Source organism: Crinia signifera, chromosome 11 (genome assembly GCF_055691185.1).
Source record: "Crinia signifera chromosome 11, ASM5569118v1, whole genome shotgun sequence".
Taxonomy (NCBI): Eukaryota; Metazoa; Chordata; class Amphibia; order Anura; family Myobatrachidae; genus Crinia; species Crinia signifera.
The window spans coordinates 32,225,843-32,242,069 of NC_139227.1; the positions used below are offsets into that span (position 1 = coordinate 32,225,843).

General features: G+C 46.1%; 1 protein-coding gene across 4 annotated transcripts in view; it reads right to left on the reverse strand.

The window, feature by feature from the left end:
* The window catches only part of LOC146046365 (uncharacterized), a 194,442-nt gene that overhangs the window by 24,185 nt on the left and 154,030 nt on the right, over positions 1 to 16,227 (reverse strand). For all 4 annotated transcript variants that reach the window (XM_083165623.1, XM_083165622.1, XM_083165621.1 and 1 more), the window contains 5 exons: positions 12,502 to 12,589; positions 6,833 to 6,957; positions 5,546 to 5,607; positions 3,876 to 3,927; positions 1,003 to 1,087 (listed from right to left, as the gene is read on the reverse strand). In XM_083165623.1, the coding sequence (XP_083021749.1) occupies positions 1,003 to 1,087; positions 3,876 to 3,927; positions 5,546 to 5,607; positions 6,833 to 6,957; positions 12,502 to 12,589 (412 nt within the window). The remainder of the gene's footprint in view (positions 1 to 1,002; positions 1,088 to 3,875; positions 3,928 to 5,545; positions 5,608 to 6,832; positions 6,958 to 12,501; positions 12,590 to 16,227) is intronic.

A 16,227-nucleotide genomic window follows, 5' to 3' on the forward strand; every position in this document is an offset into this window, starting at 1 on the left:
GTAGCCAACCGTGGGAGAAGCAAACCCTTCAGCTTCAGATATTCCAGCGATTGGAGGTACGCCACCCCTGTACAAATTGGAGGAAGCATCAAGGAGGGCAAATCCACGTGAACCTAAAAGATCAGCACTTTTGGGCCCAAAAGTAAGGGACAACACAAGAACTGAGGTGATATTAAAACTTTAACCATCATAATTATTCTTTGGGTGCAGCCTATTCTTTTTCAAAAATCAGGTTCCCATTTGTTTTCGAACCCCCCACCCCCATTTTTTAATGGTACCAATTTTATGTGTATGAAATTGTTTTTATTATATGTATTAATAAATGCACACCTATCATTGCGCATAATAGGCCTTGATCATTTTCAGCTCCAGGCCCATTTAGACCTTAATCTGGCTCTGATCCCAGGAGAAAATACTGGTGCATCTGCTTCCTGCAGGCACCAACAAAAAACTGACTAGCCTAGCATGGAGGCGGGGTTATAGGGGAGAGGAGCCAGGCATGATGAGAAGCTCTGAAAGCTTTGGAGAAGTTGGTGCCTGGTCCTCTGGATCCGCCTACAACCCCGATGTAATCCCTGTGGAACCCAGGAACCCTGAAAAAGAAAGCTGTATTAAGTGCTGTTATAGGGGTGTCATGGTATTAGCGCACTTTATGCCCCCCATTTATGAATATGGCGATATGTTTAGAATGTAAGTTCTCACGAGCAGGGCCCTCTCTCCTCATGCACATGTCTTAGAAAATATATATCTCTTCCAGGCAAAAATGCAGTGTCCTGTCCCCTGATGCAACTCTCTTTACTGACCATGTATTTATGATAAATTGTCTTGTACTGTAATTTTGCTCTTTTATGTATTGTCAGGCGCTGTGAAACCCTTGTGGGGCCATATGAATAGGCAATAATAATAATATGTGCGACATGCTCGCCGAGCATCCCGCACCCCCAGTGAACCAGGACCCTATTACACCCCGCTGGTATTAGTACACAGGTTGCTTAGACTTACCTGCTTCCTCAGAGTCTTGATTTCATTTACTAGCCTGTTCATGAAGACAGCCTGGGCCTCGTGAGCAGCCAAGGACTTGTCCTTCCTGTGTGGATCGAGTAATTACTATGTAAATGTCATGTTTATTATATATAAACCCCTATGCTGTATATACACAGGGAGAACACACAACCCAACTTAGATTTACACTGTTACTTTCATTAGTTTGACCGACGTATAAGAACTTGGCTCATCCATTGTGCTGGGGGAGTGAACAACTCTAATGAAATGTTTATTTTCTCATTTGTACCTAGGCCCTCACTCTGGTTGACTCGGTAAGCTGCGAAGCTCGCAACTAAATGAGTCCCAGAGGGCACACCACACCACATGCCCATGAAACACTGGACGTTTCCATGGGCAGGACCCGAGTCTGCTGCCCCACGCCCCGGACCCGCATCGCTATGTGCGAACGGCCAAGCAACATTGCATATCCCCGCGGCCGTACACAAAGTGGACCTGCACATTCGCTCTAAAGACCATAAACCAACCATCGGAACAGGGCCGAATTGGACCCCGTCAGAACAAACTAGGCTGATCCCCCTAGTTCCATGTGGATATTTCTAGATTCATGTGACTTTTTACTATTTTACTGATACCGAGGAACCTGGTCGGACTGAGGCTGGGTGCTTCAGAGACCAAAGTAAAAGATTTGTTTACAAATAACATCACATGCGTCCTCCTTCCATTCAGATGAGCATCTACTTAACCACCATCTGTACATACCCTGGAGTAGGGAGTTGGGATAGCTAAACCTTTATTAAAGCTCTGATTGGTTGCAAGATCTGAAGCAGGGAAAATGCTGGGAACTCTATAGAAAAGCGACCAAGTATTGCAAAGATTTATCCAACTTTGGGGGAAAGGTCTTAAATCTCATAGCAACAAACTATTATTTATTACTATAAATCCGGTGGCTTTCCCGACACCCAGGAAAATTGGGCAACTCCCCCACAAGCTGTTTACTGATGGTGGGCAGTATGAGGGTGGATTTTCCACAAGGCAACCTACGTGTCTGCTTAGGGTCCAGCAGGTCCCAAGGGGATCAATAAAGATATCCTGGCCATCCAAAACGTTCCCAAGAGAACTGAGCGACTGCGGCATGACGCCATGCACTTTATAGCGGGGGACAAAGTCATGATGATGCAATTGTGCCACCACGCCCCCCCCCCCCCCCCCCCCCCTGCACAGCCCACCTTCATCCCACCACGCCCCCTAGGCTCCAACCAGGCTGCATCCTGGGGGCAGCAAAGTCAGTTACAAGCTGACTGGTCAGTGCTTTATATCTCTCTCCCCTTATTGACTATAAGGTTCCATCTCACAAGAACCGATACTATGACACTGTCTGCCCTATTTTTTGTGCCAGATCTCACAAAGAGCTCCCATTGTGATTTTCTCTTTCCAGTATAAACCATTATTTGCTGCTGGATTGTTTGCAAAGCACTACGACAATGCACATAATGGCAGAGATTCATTAGGAAGCAGCACTAGATGGATGGTTAGAATGTCAGGCCTCTCAGAACAGCTGAGGAATTGGGAGCAGCATCATTAGGCTCTTGAAAGAAATTATTTCAATTCTTTGCTTCTTTCCTCCAATAATGAACTTTCTGCATCCCGCTGACAGGATCTTTTCTGTTCATTGCAGCAGCACTTTCCTGCAAAACCCACATCTGAGGCTTGATCTTTCTTAGAAGTCAGTGTGATCACGGGAGCGTCTGGCCGCCTCGGTACACCGCCGAGCCAAATCTGATAACTTTCATTTATCTCTTCAAGGCTTCACTCACAGAGGAATATCTACAGCTCATTCCAGAAACTAGATGGCAGGAAAGATCCGATGTGTCTAGCAAATCAATGCTGGACCAGAATAGAAGCAAGGGACGGCTTTTATAGGATTAGGGACCGTCAAGTCACTGCGGTGTCCAGGGAGCCTTAATAGACATGTGTACAAGGCACGGATCCCAATCGAAGCTAAGCCACACACTTATCCGGGAAATCAACACGATGATTGTTCAATTACTGTGGTCACCTTATGCTGAGAGCCCGAACACCCACAGCACCAAAACAATGTAACAATATAATACACAATAATATAACAAATGCTGTGTTCACTCCCATTAGGAACTAGAAACAGCAAGGATTCCGTACGCTTCCAAGGCTTCCAATACCTTGAGCTGATTGTTTCATTGGAACGAATATTGGACCGATAGATCACAGATCTAATATATTTTGGGGGCGATTCAGCCCTGTACACTGTGGTCCAAATTCACTCCTCCGGCCGATGATGTGGGTTTGAGCACTTGCCGAGGCGTTCACATCAGTCCGTGTGAACAGATCAGCGACTGTGCAAGCCACCGAGTCCGTTCGCCCAAGGAATCAAGCGCATGCGCGGGAAAAAAATATTGAAAGCGCAGGTAGACTAGATGGGCCAAGTGGGTCAAGCCGAGTCACATTTTATGGTTCCACATCTATTTACAGCAGGCGTACAGTGATAAGAGGGATATGAAGAGTGCAGAAGTTGTAGCCAATCAACTTTGAGGTAACATTTATCATGTACATTCTGATTGGTTGCTTCTGGTCCACTTCACTGCACTTTTCACTGCTTGATACAGCTACAGAGAAGCAGGAAGGGCGAGTTATTAATGATATTAACCAATATCATTAGATACATTTTCTGCTTTCACTCGTCTTACTATTATTAGCTGATATATTGGGGGTTGCCAAGGGTAACAGTCATGGTTATTGCCCTTCGTATTTACTACAGTAATGTATCTAAGCTTGTCATCATGCTGGAACACTGTGCCAATACCACTCCAAGTTTAAAAAATTATTGAGGCACTGACCATTTTAGCATCTCAGCCTGTAAATCATCAACATCCAGACGAGAGGTTGGCTCTGAGGAGAAATTAGACATAATTAAATGAATTAATATAAATGATGTACATAACTATGGACATTACAATGTACTAATGGAATCCTATGATTTATGAGAGTTTGGTAAGTATACAGTAGATGCAGTGGTGGAACCTGTGAGTGGCAGGGCCTGGTGCAAAATTATCATTTTGACCCCCAACCCAAGAAGTCATTGCTGGTCTGGGCAGCAATGGGCCCTTTAGTTCTCAGGGGGGCCCGGTGCAATGGTAGTTCCACCTCTGTATAGATGGTTTCAGGGCAGCTTGCAGACCATTCGTGGGTCATCCAAATAAGAACCAAATTATCCCAATGCATATAAAAGGAGTGCTTGAGGATATACCTAGTCATCCGAGCCGTAGGTAGGACTAACCACTACATGCACAGATGATACATTTTAGGGCATATTTTAAGCTCTACCTCATCTTGGGGAATTCAGTATACTGGGAGTTCAAATAGACCCTCCGCAGTGAATGCAGGCAGTGGTCACTTTGGAGGGACTTTTTGAACTCTCTGAATTTAGCTTTGTATTTGTTCAATAACTTATTCTCACTGGAGACACTTACTATAGGGCTTTAATATTTAGTCATTAATATAACACTTAAAAAATATATTCAATTTTTATTTAAAAAAAAGGCATTATTATTTTTTGATTTAGAGTTAGGGATATTTAGTGACCATAAAAGGTTACTATGACCCATAGCTGCTCCCAGTATCGGACTGTGAGATGAAGGACCCACCAGGGGGTCGCAGGCGTCCATGTTTAAGGGGTGTGTCTAGTTACCACAGGGGGTATGGCCAACCATCACAGACAGTTGGCCAGCCATTAGAAACTGACCCTCTAATCGAGTAACAATGTATAATGTGACTACACAGTCTGGAACCTGAGATCAGAGGAAGGAGTGAGGGGGGTCCAAACAGTGGAACCCACAAGGGATTTCTCCCGTACGCCAGTGGGCCAGTCCGAACATGGCTTCTCCTCATCATCTCTCCTCTGCTTTAACCCACCCTGCCCCCAATTCTGTCCACTTTCTATCCCATTTTGTCCTGGCCTACCCTGCCTTAATACTCAGTCTCGCTTTATTGTTAATATTGTTCCCTATAGCAAGACACTGCACATTGTGCTAGTATTATAGAAATAACTTAAAATATCTATCATTGAATGCGTATAGGCAGGGTCATCACTAAGCTATGTGACACGTGGTGTGATACACATTACCCATGCACTTGCTAACAAAAGGGGGTGTGCTCTCATTTGAAGGATGCCTTGCTGGACAGGGTGCAGCTTAATATCCATTCCCTTTTACATCACTCCAAAGACTGACTGTCTGCAGTTCTGGCTGCTACACTGTGACAGGAGCCTAGTGCTGCACATAGTGTTACTGTGCAGCAGTTGGCTCCTGTCACAGAGGAGGAGCCGGCATTTTGGTGTGACCAATCTGCAGGTGACACCCAAGAGCGGCCTGCATCGTCTTCACCCCCGTAGTGATGCCACTGTGTACATTTCTATTTAAGAGGGTCATTGCTGACAGAGAACTAATCACTATAAGGTTAGAAGGAATTAACAGACTACTATGTAATGTAAGAAATCTTATGGCCTCACCTGTGCTGAAAGGAGGGAAGTAGCTCATCATTGTTGTATACATCCAGTCGTGTTCTAGATTTCTACAGATATAAAAAACTGACAGGTACTGTACCTTCTACAAACTAGATGATTAGCAAATCTTATATTGGATTTTTGTTGTGATACTAAAAATAAACTTGCTTCTTTTGGTACATCGGGACTCAGATGAAGACTTTGATGTTCATTTTGAACAACCGGTCTCAGCATACCAGATTAATTCCACATGCAGGCATAGTTACAGGCAGCAGTATACAGGTAAACACAGCACAAACAGACTCTTGCAAATACTCCAGTGGTCCCTACCATAGCCCACATCCGGCCTATCGCTTGGGCAGCTAATCGACTCTAAAGAGCAAGAGCACTCTGCCCTGGAAACCCTTATAACATGAAATCACAGGTGCTGCTGATTACTTACCTGACTTCTGCGACTGCTTCAAAACCTGGCCTGGTTCCTCCACATTACTCTCATGTGGAGAGATGCTGTCTCTGCCACATCCTGTTAATTTGGATGTAAAGCCTGGTCATTGAAGCTGGATTAAGGGAGTGACAGCAGGAGCGGTCGTCCCAGGGCCCCCCACACACAGGGGTGCCCACAAAGAGTAATCTGACCCTGTAATTGGGACAGCAGCTACCCCCTCCCCGGACTATGCCAATGGTGTATCACTTTCCGTGCTTTCTGGCCCGGCAACAGAAACAGCGGCTACCTGTTGCACTCTGCATACAGCGCAGCTCTTATATTTCCTCAGCGGGACAGGGGGACCGCATGCAGGCTGTAGGACTAGGGGCATAGCGATTGGCACAGCAATAATGAGCTTGGCTACATCAGTATGTACAAGATGGGTAACTTGTGACATCATTAAGATAAGTAGAGTGATGTCACTAATTGGTAGTGAAATCACAAGCTGCAATCTGTACCAATAAAATGTCCACCTCCGAGATAAATAGGTAAATGTTTACAAATTATATACAGATGGAGCCAGGCTCATCTAGGCGGGGGCTGGCGAAATTTTTCGCCAGCCCCTGCCAGCCACCAGCTCCGGCCAGGGCAATGGAGTTTCCCCCGGTTCTTCGACACCTCAGCCGCCGAAGGATTGGGAGGCACGCTAGCACATCCCAGTTCAATGCAGGTCCCAGTCCGCCGGCGCTCGCCAGAGGGGAGGTTCTGGCGGCCGCCGAGCAAAGCTGACAGGCGCTACATCTGTATAAAATCATGAATGCACACAATTCTTTTGAATGACAACCATAGAGGATACAGTGCCCTCCTACCTGAACTTGTTGTTCAAGATGATGTCATCGGAAAAGCCGCAGCCGGCAAACAATTCTATGGCGTTGCTGTCAGCGTGAGTTACTACAGCATCATAAAAGCCGACCAGGGACACATCTTTCAGCAGCTATGGAATGAATACATGTATCATAGATTCTATATTCCTATTTGCTACTGATATAGTGTATCAAAACACTATGTGTCAGTAGAGGCTACATGTTGGTATTGTCAGATACATCATACTGAGAAGCTGATATTACATTGAGTTAAACATTAAACACAAGGTTATTACATAATGTACATTAATATGACATTCATTTATTTATCTTGGTAAAATATCTCCCTATCAATGATCAGGTTGGAGTACGATTCTGACAAGGAGGGTGCCGGCAGTTAGAATACTGACAAAGGTATCCCAACACTTTTCAGTAAGTATGCTAACCCTCCCTCTCACTATACACGGCCTAACCCTAACCCTACCATCCCGCAGCCTAACCTTAACCTCCTCCCCGCACCCTCACCCTAACATCCTGCAGCCTAACCCTACCATCCCGCAGCCTAACCCTAACCTTCTACCCGCAGCCTAACCCTACCATCCTGCAGCCTAACCCTACCACCCTGCAGCCTAACCCTACCATCCTGCAGCCTAACCCTAACCTCCTCCCCACAGCCTAACCCTACCATCCTGCAGCCTAACCCTACCACCCTGCAGCCTAACCCTACTATCCTACAGCCTAACCCGACCATCCTGCAGCCTAACCCTAACCGTCTCCCCGCAGCCTAATCTTAACCTCCTCCCCACAGCCTAACCCTACCATCCTGCAGCCTAACCCTAAGCCCCACCGCACAGCCTAACCCTACGATCCTGCAGCCTAGCCCTACCATCCTGCAGCCTAACCCTAACCTCCTCCCCACAGCCTCACCCTCCCATCCTGCAGCCTAACCCTGCCATCCCACAGCCTAACCCTAACCTCCTCCCCGCAGCCTAACCCTACCATCCTGCAGCCTCACCCTACCATCCCGCAGCCTAACCCTAACCTCCTCCCTGCAGCCTAACCCTACCATCCTGCAGCCTAACCCTACCATCCTGCAGCCAAACCCTAAGGCCCTTCCCTGCAGCTTAACCCTACCATCCCGCAGCCTAACCCTACTCTCCTCCCCGCAGCCTAACCCTAAGCCCCTCCCCACAGCCTAACCCTAACATCCGTTTAACCATAACCCCCTCCCCGCAACCTAACCCTACCATCCTGCAGCCTAACCCCCTCCCCGCAGCCTAATCCTAACCACCTTCCCGCAGCCTAACCCTACCCTCCTGCAGCCTAACCCTAACACCCTCCCCACAGCCTAAGCCTCCTAGCCTAACACTATGCATTCCTACCGCAGCCTAACTCTAACCTCCCTGCAGCCTAACCCTCCCCCCCTGTTGCCTAATCCCCCTGCAGCCTAACATTACCCCCCCCCCGCAGCCTAACCTTCCCACACAGTAATTCTAACACCCCCCTACAGTTTAACCCTAACCTTCCCTCACACAGTCTAACCCTAACCTTCCCTCACGCAGCCTGTCCCCCATACACTAAGTCGTATCACATGCAGACTTGCATCAGCATCTCACCAGCAGCTTTCCAGCGGCTAGATTGCATGAGATACAACGTATGCGGTCATTTTGCATACGATGTATCGCATATGATCATATTCACCACCCAGGGATACGATGTATCCTTGCGGTAGCAGTGCCAATATTCGAATCTGACAAAAACCGCATGGGACCCCGCATTTGAATTGGAACTATTTGGCACACGATTTTACACTTTTCACAGGATTTATTAGTCCGATGCTGTCTATAACAGCACCAAATCGTACTAGTGTCTGGGGCCCTCCCCCAGCCTAACCCCTTCCCACAGCATAACCCCCACTTGTGGCCTAACAGTAGCCTTTACTTCCACAGCCTAACCCTAACCCGCCCCCTGCAGCCAAACCCTAACCCGCCCCCTGCAGCTTAACTCGCCCCCTGTAGCCTAACCCTAACCTCCCCTCCCGCAGCCCCACCTTTCCTTACCTTAGTCTCACCCTCCTCCTAGTGCCAACACCATTACCTCCCACCTGCAGCCTAACCAGAATCCTGCTCGGCATACGTACGTTCGGGATGCAGACTGTTGAGATTCCAGCCTTATGACTGCCGAGATCCTAACCATCTGGATGGCAACTTCATCCCCTATTTCCCCCCTATTACCCGAGCAGTGCATATTTTCATGATAATAATATCAATTACTTGACTCTGCCATGAACCTGCGATCCGCCCAGTCATTGTGTATTAGCGCCATTCATAAAACAAAAACATTACATAGTTACATAGTAGGTGAGGCTGAATAAAGACTTGCGTCCATCTAGTTCAACCTATGTTTATAGTAGCTAATCCCTTGTTGTATAGTATGTTCTGATATTTTAAAGACAGATTGTTACTTATTCAGACCCGTGGATGTTTTTAACCAATAAATGTTTATCCAACCTTATTTTAAACGTATTTATAATATCTGCCTACACCACTTCTCCAGGAAGAGAGTTCCAAAGTTTGACTGTTTGAATTTTTTTCTTCTAGATGAACAAAATCTTTTGGTACTTGTGTACAATCACGGCTCCCACGATGTCCATCGCATAGTAAAAAATGGTATACGCGTCCCCTCGCGGGCTTCACAGGTGTCCGCGTCCCCTCGCCTTGCTGCGCTCGCCACACTTTCTATTCTCAACTCCATGCCGACGTGGATAGTGGGGGTATGAAAAGGTCGTAGGACGCGTACCCCCGCCTCTCGCGGGCTCGCTTCACTCGCCACGCTTCGGGTTCGCGTTGGTAGTGGGGGTGGTACAGCCTCAAAAATGACATTTGGGGGCCATTGAACATGTTTGATACTAATTTCAATGCATTTGGATGCATTTCTGTAAAAAATCGCATGCGATCGAATTGCATGCGATCGAATTGCATGCGATGGCATGCGATTTTTAAAAAATGCTTAAAAACAGCAAAAATCGCATCCCATCGCATGCCACTACATTTGGTATGCGATGGCATGCGATGGGAGCCGTGAAAGTACACAAGTACCAATCTTTTTTCTTCTAATCTAAACTCGTGCCCTCTCATCCTAGATTCCTGTCTAGCAGAAAAAAGGGTGTTTGGCAGTCCCTTATATTGGCCCCTGATATATTTGTAGATGTTGAGCATGTCCCCACTTAAACGTCTCTTCTCTAGTGTAAGTAGTCCCAGCTTGCTTAATCTCTCCTCGTAGCTTAAAGTCTCCATTTCCCTAATAAACTTAGTTGCTCTTCTTTGGATTATTTCTAATTCTATGATGTCCTTTTTATAGTGTGGGGTCCAGAATTGTACTCCGTATTCGAGGTGCGGTCTAACCAATGATTTGTACAGAGGCATAATTACTTTTGAGTCCCTAGTTTCCATGCCCCTTTTAATACTAGAGTTTTATTGGCCTTTTTATTTGCTATATTACATTGAGCACTACACCCTAGTTTGCTGTCTATTTGGACTCCTAGATCCTTTTCGAGTACTGAATTACCCAATTCATCCCCGCTTAGGTTATAACTAGCACACTGGTTATGTCTCCCAAGGTGCATGACCTTGCATTTGTCCACATTGAACCTCATCTTCCACTTTTTTGCCCACTCATCTAGATTGTCAAGATCATTTTGAAGCATGGTGACATCTGATGATTTAATAACTCTGCTCAGTTTTGATGGATAGATACATTGCTGAGTAACCCTATCCCAATATCGTTAATAAAAATGTTAAACAAAATGGGCCCTAGAACCAAACCCTGTGGCACTCCACTTAGTACTGGTATCATTTTTAAAACTGCACTGTTCACAACCACTCTTTGTTCTCTATTACACAGCCAGCTCCTTACCCATCTGCAGATATTTGCCCCTAATCCCAGGTCCTCCATTTTATTTATCAACCTCTTGTGTGGTACAGTGTCGAAGGCTTTAGCAAAATCTAGGAAAATCACATCTACAGCATTTATTGGTGTCACTGTGAAATGACATTATTCGGTCAATGGGAGATAATAAAAGAAAAACGAATATGAAGTTGGGACTCAGCATTAGCTAAAAGAAAAACAAAAACAAAAACATTTTCTGCCCTTCTCTTTAAACTTTAATACCGCTTTCACACTTCCAAAACGTTTCAAAAAACGGATCCTGGCATACGGAGGATGGCGGAAGTGACACATGCCACCGGGTCTTGAATACAGTGCCACACTATTGGAAGCGGCAGAAGTGACATTTTGCGCTTCAGGCGCGTGTCACCCGCCGCTTCTTCTGGGTCTGGCATAGATCGACTCATGCTACACAATCGGAAGCGGCGGAAGCTGGGTATGGAGATTACACCTAACTGGTGTTCTCCGTTTAAATTACCTATCTAGAAATTTAAGGATGGGCGCATCTAGGTCTAAGCCTGTCTTGCAATGTAACACTTTGTTTCTATATCCCTTTGAACTCGTTTCATATAATTATGGGCACTTCCGGAAATGCCCCCTCCCCGTTTAGAGGAGGGCTATCAGCCATTGCTGCTGATTTATGCCACAGGTATAAATACCACCACCTAGCACAGTCAACCTCCAACCTTGAAAAAGACAGCTAGCCTGTCGAAACGCGTTGGTGGAGAGGACCTGTGCTTGCTACATCTGTACCCCTGGAATTGCCTGGTTAGCGGTGGGTGGCCACGCACCGCTCCTTCAGGTAATCCTTGACTTTACCATCTTGGGGGCAGTTTGTTCTCATGCACCCACTTTTTATGTTACCCCAATAAAACTTTTATATTGAGTCTATTTGCACTCTCCTCCTTTTTTGGGATGACTGGGACCGTCTGGAGGCCATTGGCCCGAAAAAGACTAAAAACAGATAGTGGACCAAAAGATACCCTGATAGGAGAGGCATTGCATCCGTGCATGTGAGTACGGTACGCATCCACATCTTTAGATCATTAATCACTCACAGTGGTGTCCCAGAAAAACCTAAAGATACCTTGGTGTGTTTGCTCACCGATCACTTTGAGTGAGTGAGGGTAAGGGATCCTATATATCTCGGAACTTACCTTCCCCTCCCCCTTCTTATACACTTGTTATAAAGACATCACACTAATATATGTCTTTTTTCACTTTTTATATCCAACTTATATGAGACGCTCACTGATCTCATATTCAGGGAGATAAACAAGGGATCCAGCGCCCAATTTACATTGGTTTTTCCAAAGAAAATGCTAGAGGATTCCGGTGATCCTCATTTTCCGGTGTACGGCAGCAGGATCTTGGCTTTGCGCCTTGGGACTATATTACCTTTTCTTCCAGTATACCGTTTAACAAGTGCGTTGTGAAAGGGGTATAAAATTGTGGCTGACAAGTTTTGTATAAATCTTAAGGTGACCATGTATGGTTTTCTGACATAACAATCACAGCATATTTTTCAGGGCGCCTGACGACATATTTTCAAGATCAATGGGGTGCTAGCTGCCAAACAATATTAAGAGGGGCTGCTGTAGATAATAACGCTGTCTTGCTGGTTGAGTACCAATATGAGGGCACATAGAGCATGCTGGAAATGAAGTCACTGCCCATAACCATCTTATGTACAGAATTGTATCTGCATGGGAGAGAATTACTAAACCAACCTTAAGCAGGAACTTTGCAACACCACAGTGACGATATCGCCTCCTTGTGGACAGCAAGGAAAGTTCTATAATCTTCTCTTTCGCTTTCCTGCATAATGAGAAATGAAGTATTTTTAAGCCAGAAAGATGTATAAGATGTATAAGATCACAAGTCACCTACTATGGATAATGGAGGCAGCTATATTTATTTATTGACAGTTTCTTATATAGTGCACACATATTCCGCAGTGATTTACAGAGAATATTTGAACATTCACATCAGTCCCTGCCCTGTGGAGCTTACAATCTATATTCCCTACCAGATGTACACGCACACACAGACATTCTAGGGTTCATTTTGTTGGGAGCCAAATAACCAGCGAGTATATATATAAGTATATATATTTGGAATGTGGGAGGAAAACCACGAAAGCCCGGGGAGAATATACAAACTCCACACAGTCATTGAACCCAAGACCTCAGTGCTGTGATGCTGACAATGACACTGTCCGTGCTGCCCCATATTGTGTGATGAACAAACATTGATGAGAATCCTGCTTATGAATTACATCACTGAGCTTTTTATTATTATACTGTCTTGATAGGTAAAGACTGACAGTCAGGAGCAGGGCCGCTGTAATGCTTCTTGGCAACCTACGCAAACCACCCACCCCACACTGCCACTGGTCCCCACTTTTCAGTCCCTCAACTGGAAGTGTGGTGGTGGCATCTTAGACTTTCCAGTCTCCACCTGTATTCCTCATAGACATCCGTAACTTTGTTATAGACAGACTCGGTGGTCCCCCCTCCATATCCTGGCACCCTAGGCAGCTGCCTAATGGTAGAGCTGTCCCTGGTCAGGAGGAACTGCATCTTGATTAGCAGCAGGGTTGGGTGGTGTTGCACAGCTGCTTGCCTTAAAGACAGGTGTAGCAACAGAATGTAGCATAAAAATGGCCGACAAGGTAAAGGCCACGCCCCCTAGTGTACCATGGCACCATTTCCTCTAGTGTTGGGAAGTATGCATTGGGAATATTGTTTCAGTCCACAAAGTGTCTGCTTCCACCGTACATGTAGTTGATAATAATGTGTGATTAGATGGAACATTTAGGTTGCACAATATATAAATATTACCATTTTACAGAGTAAAGCACAAAATTATGATAGAATACAGTCAATTGTTTTATTAGCTTGCAGTTCTCTCATGCGGCGGTGTATTACCACTAATGGGCCCGTTACACACCGAACCGCTAATTGATGCTTGTTATTAGCAACATACCATTCCTTAGCAGGGGCCCAATGGGGCAGCATATTACTCAGCAACCTCAGAAGACTTAAAGGTGTAATTATTACAAAGTATAGTAAAATATAATGAGAGCATAGTGTTGTCACAATCTGCTACTGTGGTGTCAGCTTAATATTGAAAAAGGAATATTAAAACATTTACCACATAGACAAAGGAAAGGGACAGGTACTAATTATCAAGAGGGCTTGATTGAGGGGCACGTTGGGCAAGGCTAGCTGTAGAGGGAGACAAATACCCCACTTTGCTGCATGGACCATTATTTTTAGTGGATATTTCCTGGGGATGTGGCCACACCTCCCAGATTAGACCACACCCCTCTGCATATACCAGTATATTTTTGGATTGTTGGTGGAAACCGGAGCACCAGTGGAAACCCACGCAAACGCGTGGATAATATACAAAATCCACGGCCATGTTGGGAATGGAACCCATGACCTGAGCACTCATTACACCATCCGTGCTGTCTATCATTTTCCAAGATGCAACAGAGAAATGATAGGCAGAATTTGACAGGTTGCTAGGGGCAACATCCCCTCTTTTCATTTTTAGAAGCTTTAGTAAATGTACCCCTAGGAGTCTGGATTTTAGCATTAGACCACGTTAGCCAGCCACGAGAACTTGTTAACTTTGCAGTGTCTTGCTCGAAAACAGCTTAGTGAGGGGTCAGAACACAAGGTTGCAAATCTGTCATTCGATTGTTTTATTAGTTTGGCATCATGCTCAATCTTAATAAGCGGCTCCGGCATCCTGGAAGGAATTTCATTAGCGGCTGCATTGCATTTCATCCTGAGCGGTAACAAACAAATAAACAAAAGGAGATTTAATCTCTTCTTTCTGGCAAAAGCAGGCCGCATGTATAATGGTCCAGTAATTAGTAACAGATACAAAAAAAATTGTAAAACATGATTATTATGTGTAAATGGAATTATAAAGCACAAAGCTCATGTAACCCCCAGGTAAGTATTATATTAGGCGTCAGGTGAGTATCTTTCTTTTCCACAGGTTTACAAATATAAAATTTCCCCAAACTACTTAATACATTGGGTAACATAACCAACATTACATTACATCCGGTGGGGCAGGGGATGGTCGTTTGAACGTGGAGCTCCGGTCCCCCATCCATGGAGCTCCACCACCCCGGCCTCCGGGGTGGCATGCAGCAGGCAGGAGAGGGAAGAGACAGCGCTGCTCACCCCTGCCAGCGAGCGGCGGCGAATGCTGCAAACCGCTGGAGCAGCAGCAGGACAGTCAGGATTGGAAAGGAAACCACACTGGGAGCTCCAGCTCCATCCACGGAGCTCCCATCCCCCAGCCTCACTGCGGGATCGCGAGCTGAGACGGCCACCCGGAGTGAAGAGGAGAGAGGGCCAGGATCCCCCCAGGCAGCGGTGGTCCGGCCTAGGAGAGGCCCCACACAGAGGTCTGCAGGCGCCTATCCCGCGACCCGGCATCCAGGCTTACGGCGACCATCAGTGGTAGAGGTGAGGGGAAGCTACGGGAGGGCACCAGCGGTGCCCCCAGGAGACATCGTGGCATGGATCTCAGCCCAGGGAGGGCCCAACTCCAGCGCCAGGCCTCACTGACTCTGCCCAGGCCTCATTGACTCTCTCTACCCCACACACATCCAAGGTCTTAGTGACTCTTCCCCCCCCCCCCCCCCACCACCCACGGCTCTCCCTAAAGGAAGATGCAAGATGGCGCCGCAATGGCTGCCTAGGAACTGTGCACTCAGCCATATGTATCCCGTGTCCTCTATGTGATAACGGTACTGTCTCTGTTACAACTGTTCTGTCTCTGCTCACACTGTTACCTCATATTGTACTCATACTGTTACCCACCTGACTGCTACAATGACCAGTGGCGCCGCTGATGGCTGCCTAGGCGCTGTGCAGCTTGGCGGGAATGTGTTCCCTGTCAATAACTGTACTGTCCCTGCTTATATAGTTCTAACATTCACAGTTCCAGTTCACCCCTTTATTAAATTGTATTCAAAATGTCAACAAGAAGGACCTGAATAGATACATAGGGGGTTATTAAGAAGACCTGATCGCTGCTCTGCTAAATCACAGACCCTTATGATCAGGTAGACACCACCCTGCCAGAGTGAAATCTCGCTCCATGCAAGCCTAAGAATTGCTTAGCATGACTGACGATTATCTGCAAATCCATTAGCAAGCCGCTCACCATCCAATGATTGTTCCACTGTGTGCAGTGTGTGCGTAGCCATCAGAGTTCAATTTTTCAGCCGATGGGTGAGGGAGCTTATCCAAGATTCCATGTGTCATAGCCTGATAATGAGTCATGTACCACATGGTAAAAATGAACTGTAATTGGATAGGCCAACAGTACTACCGGGCTAAAAAAGGAAAAGGGCCGTATAACTGTGCTGTATATTAGCACACGGAATAGGATATCCCCAATGCCTAGTTATACCTCTGCGT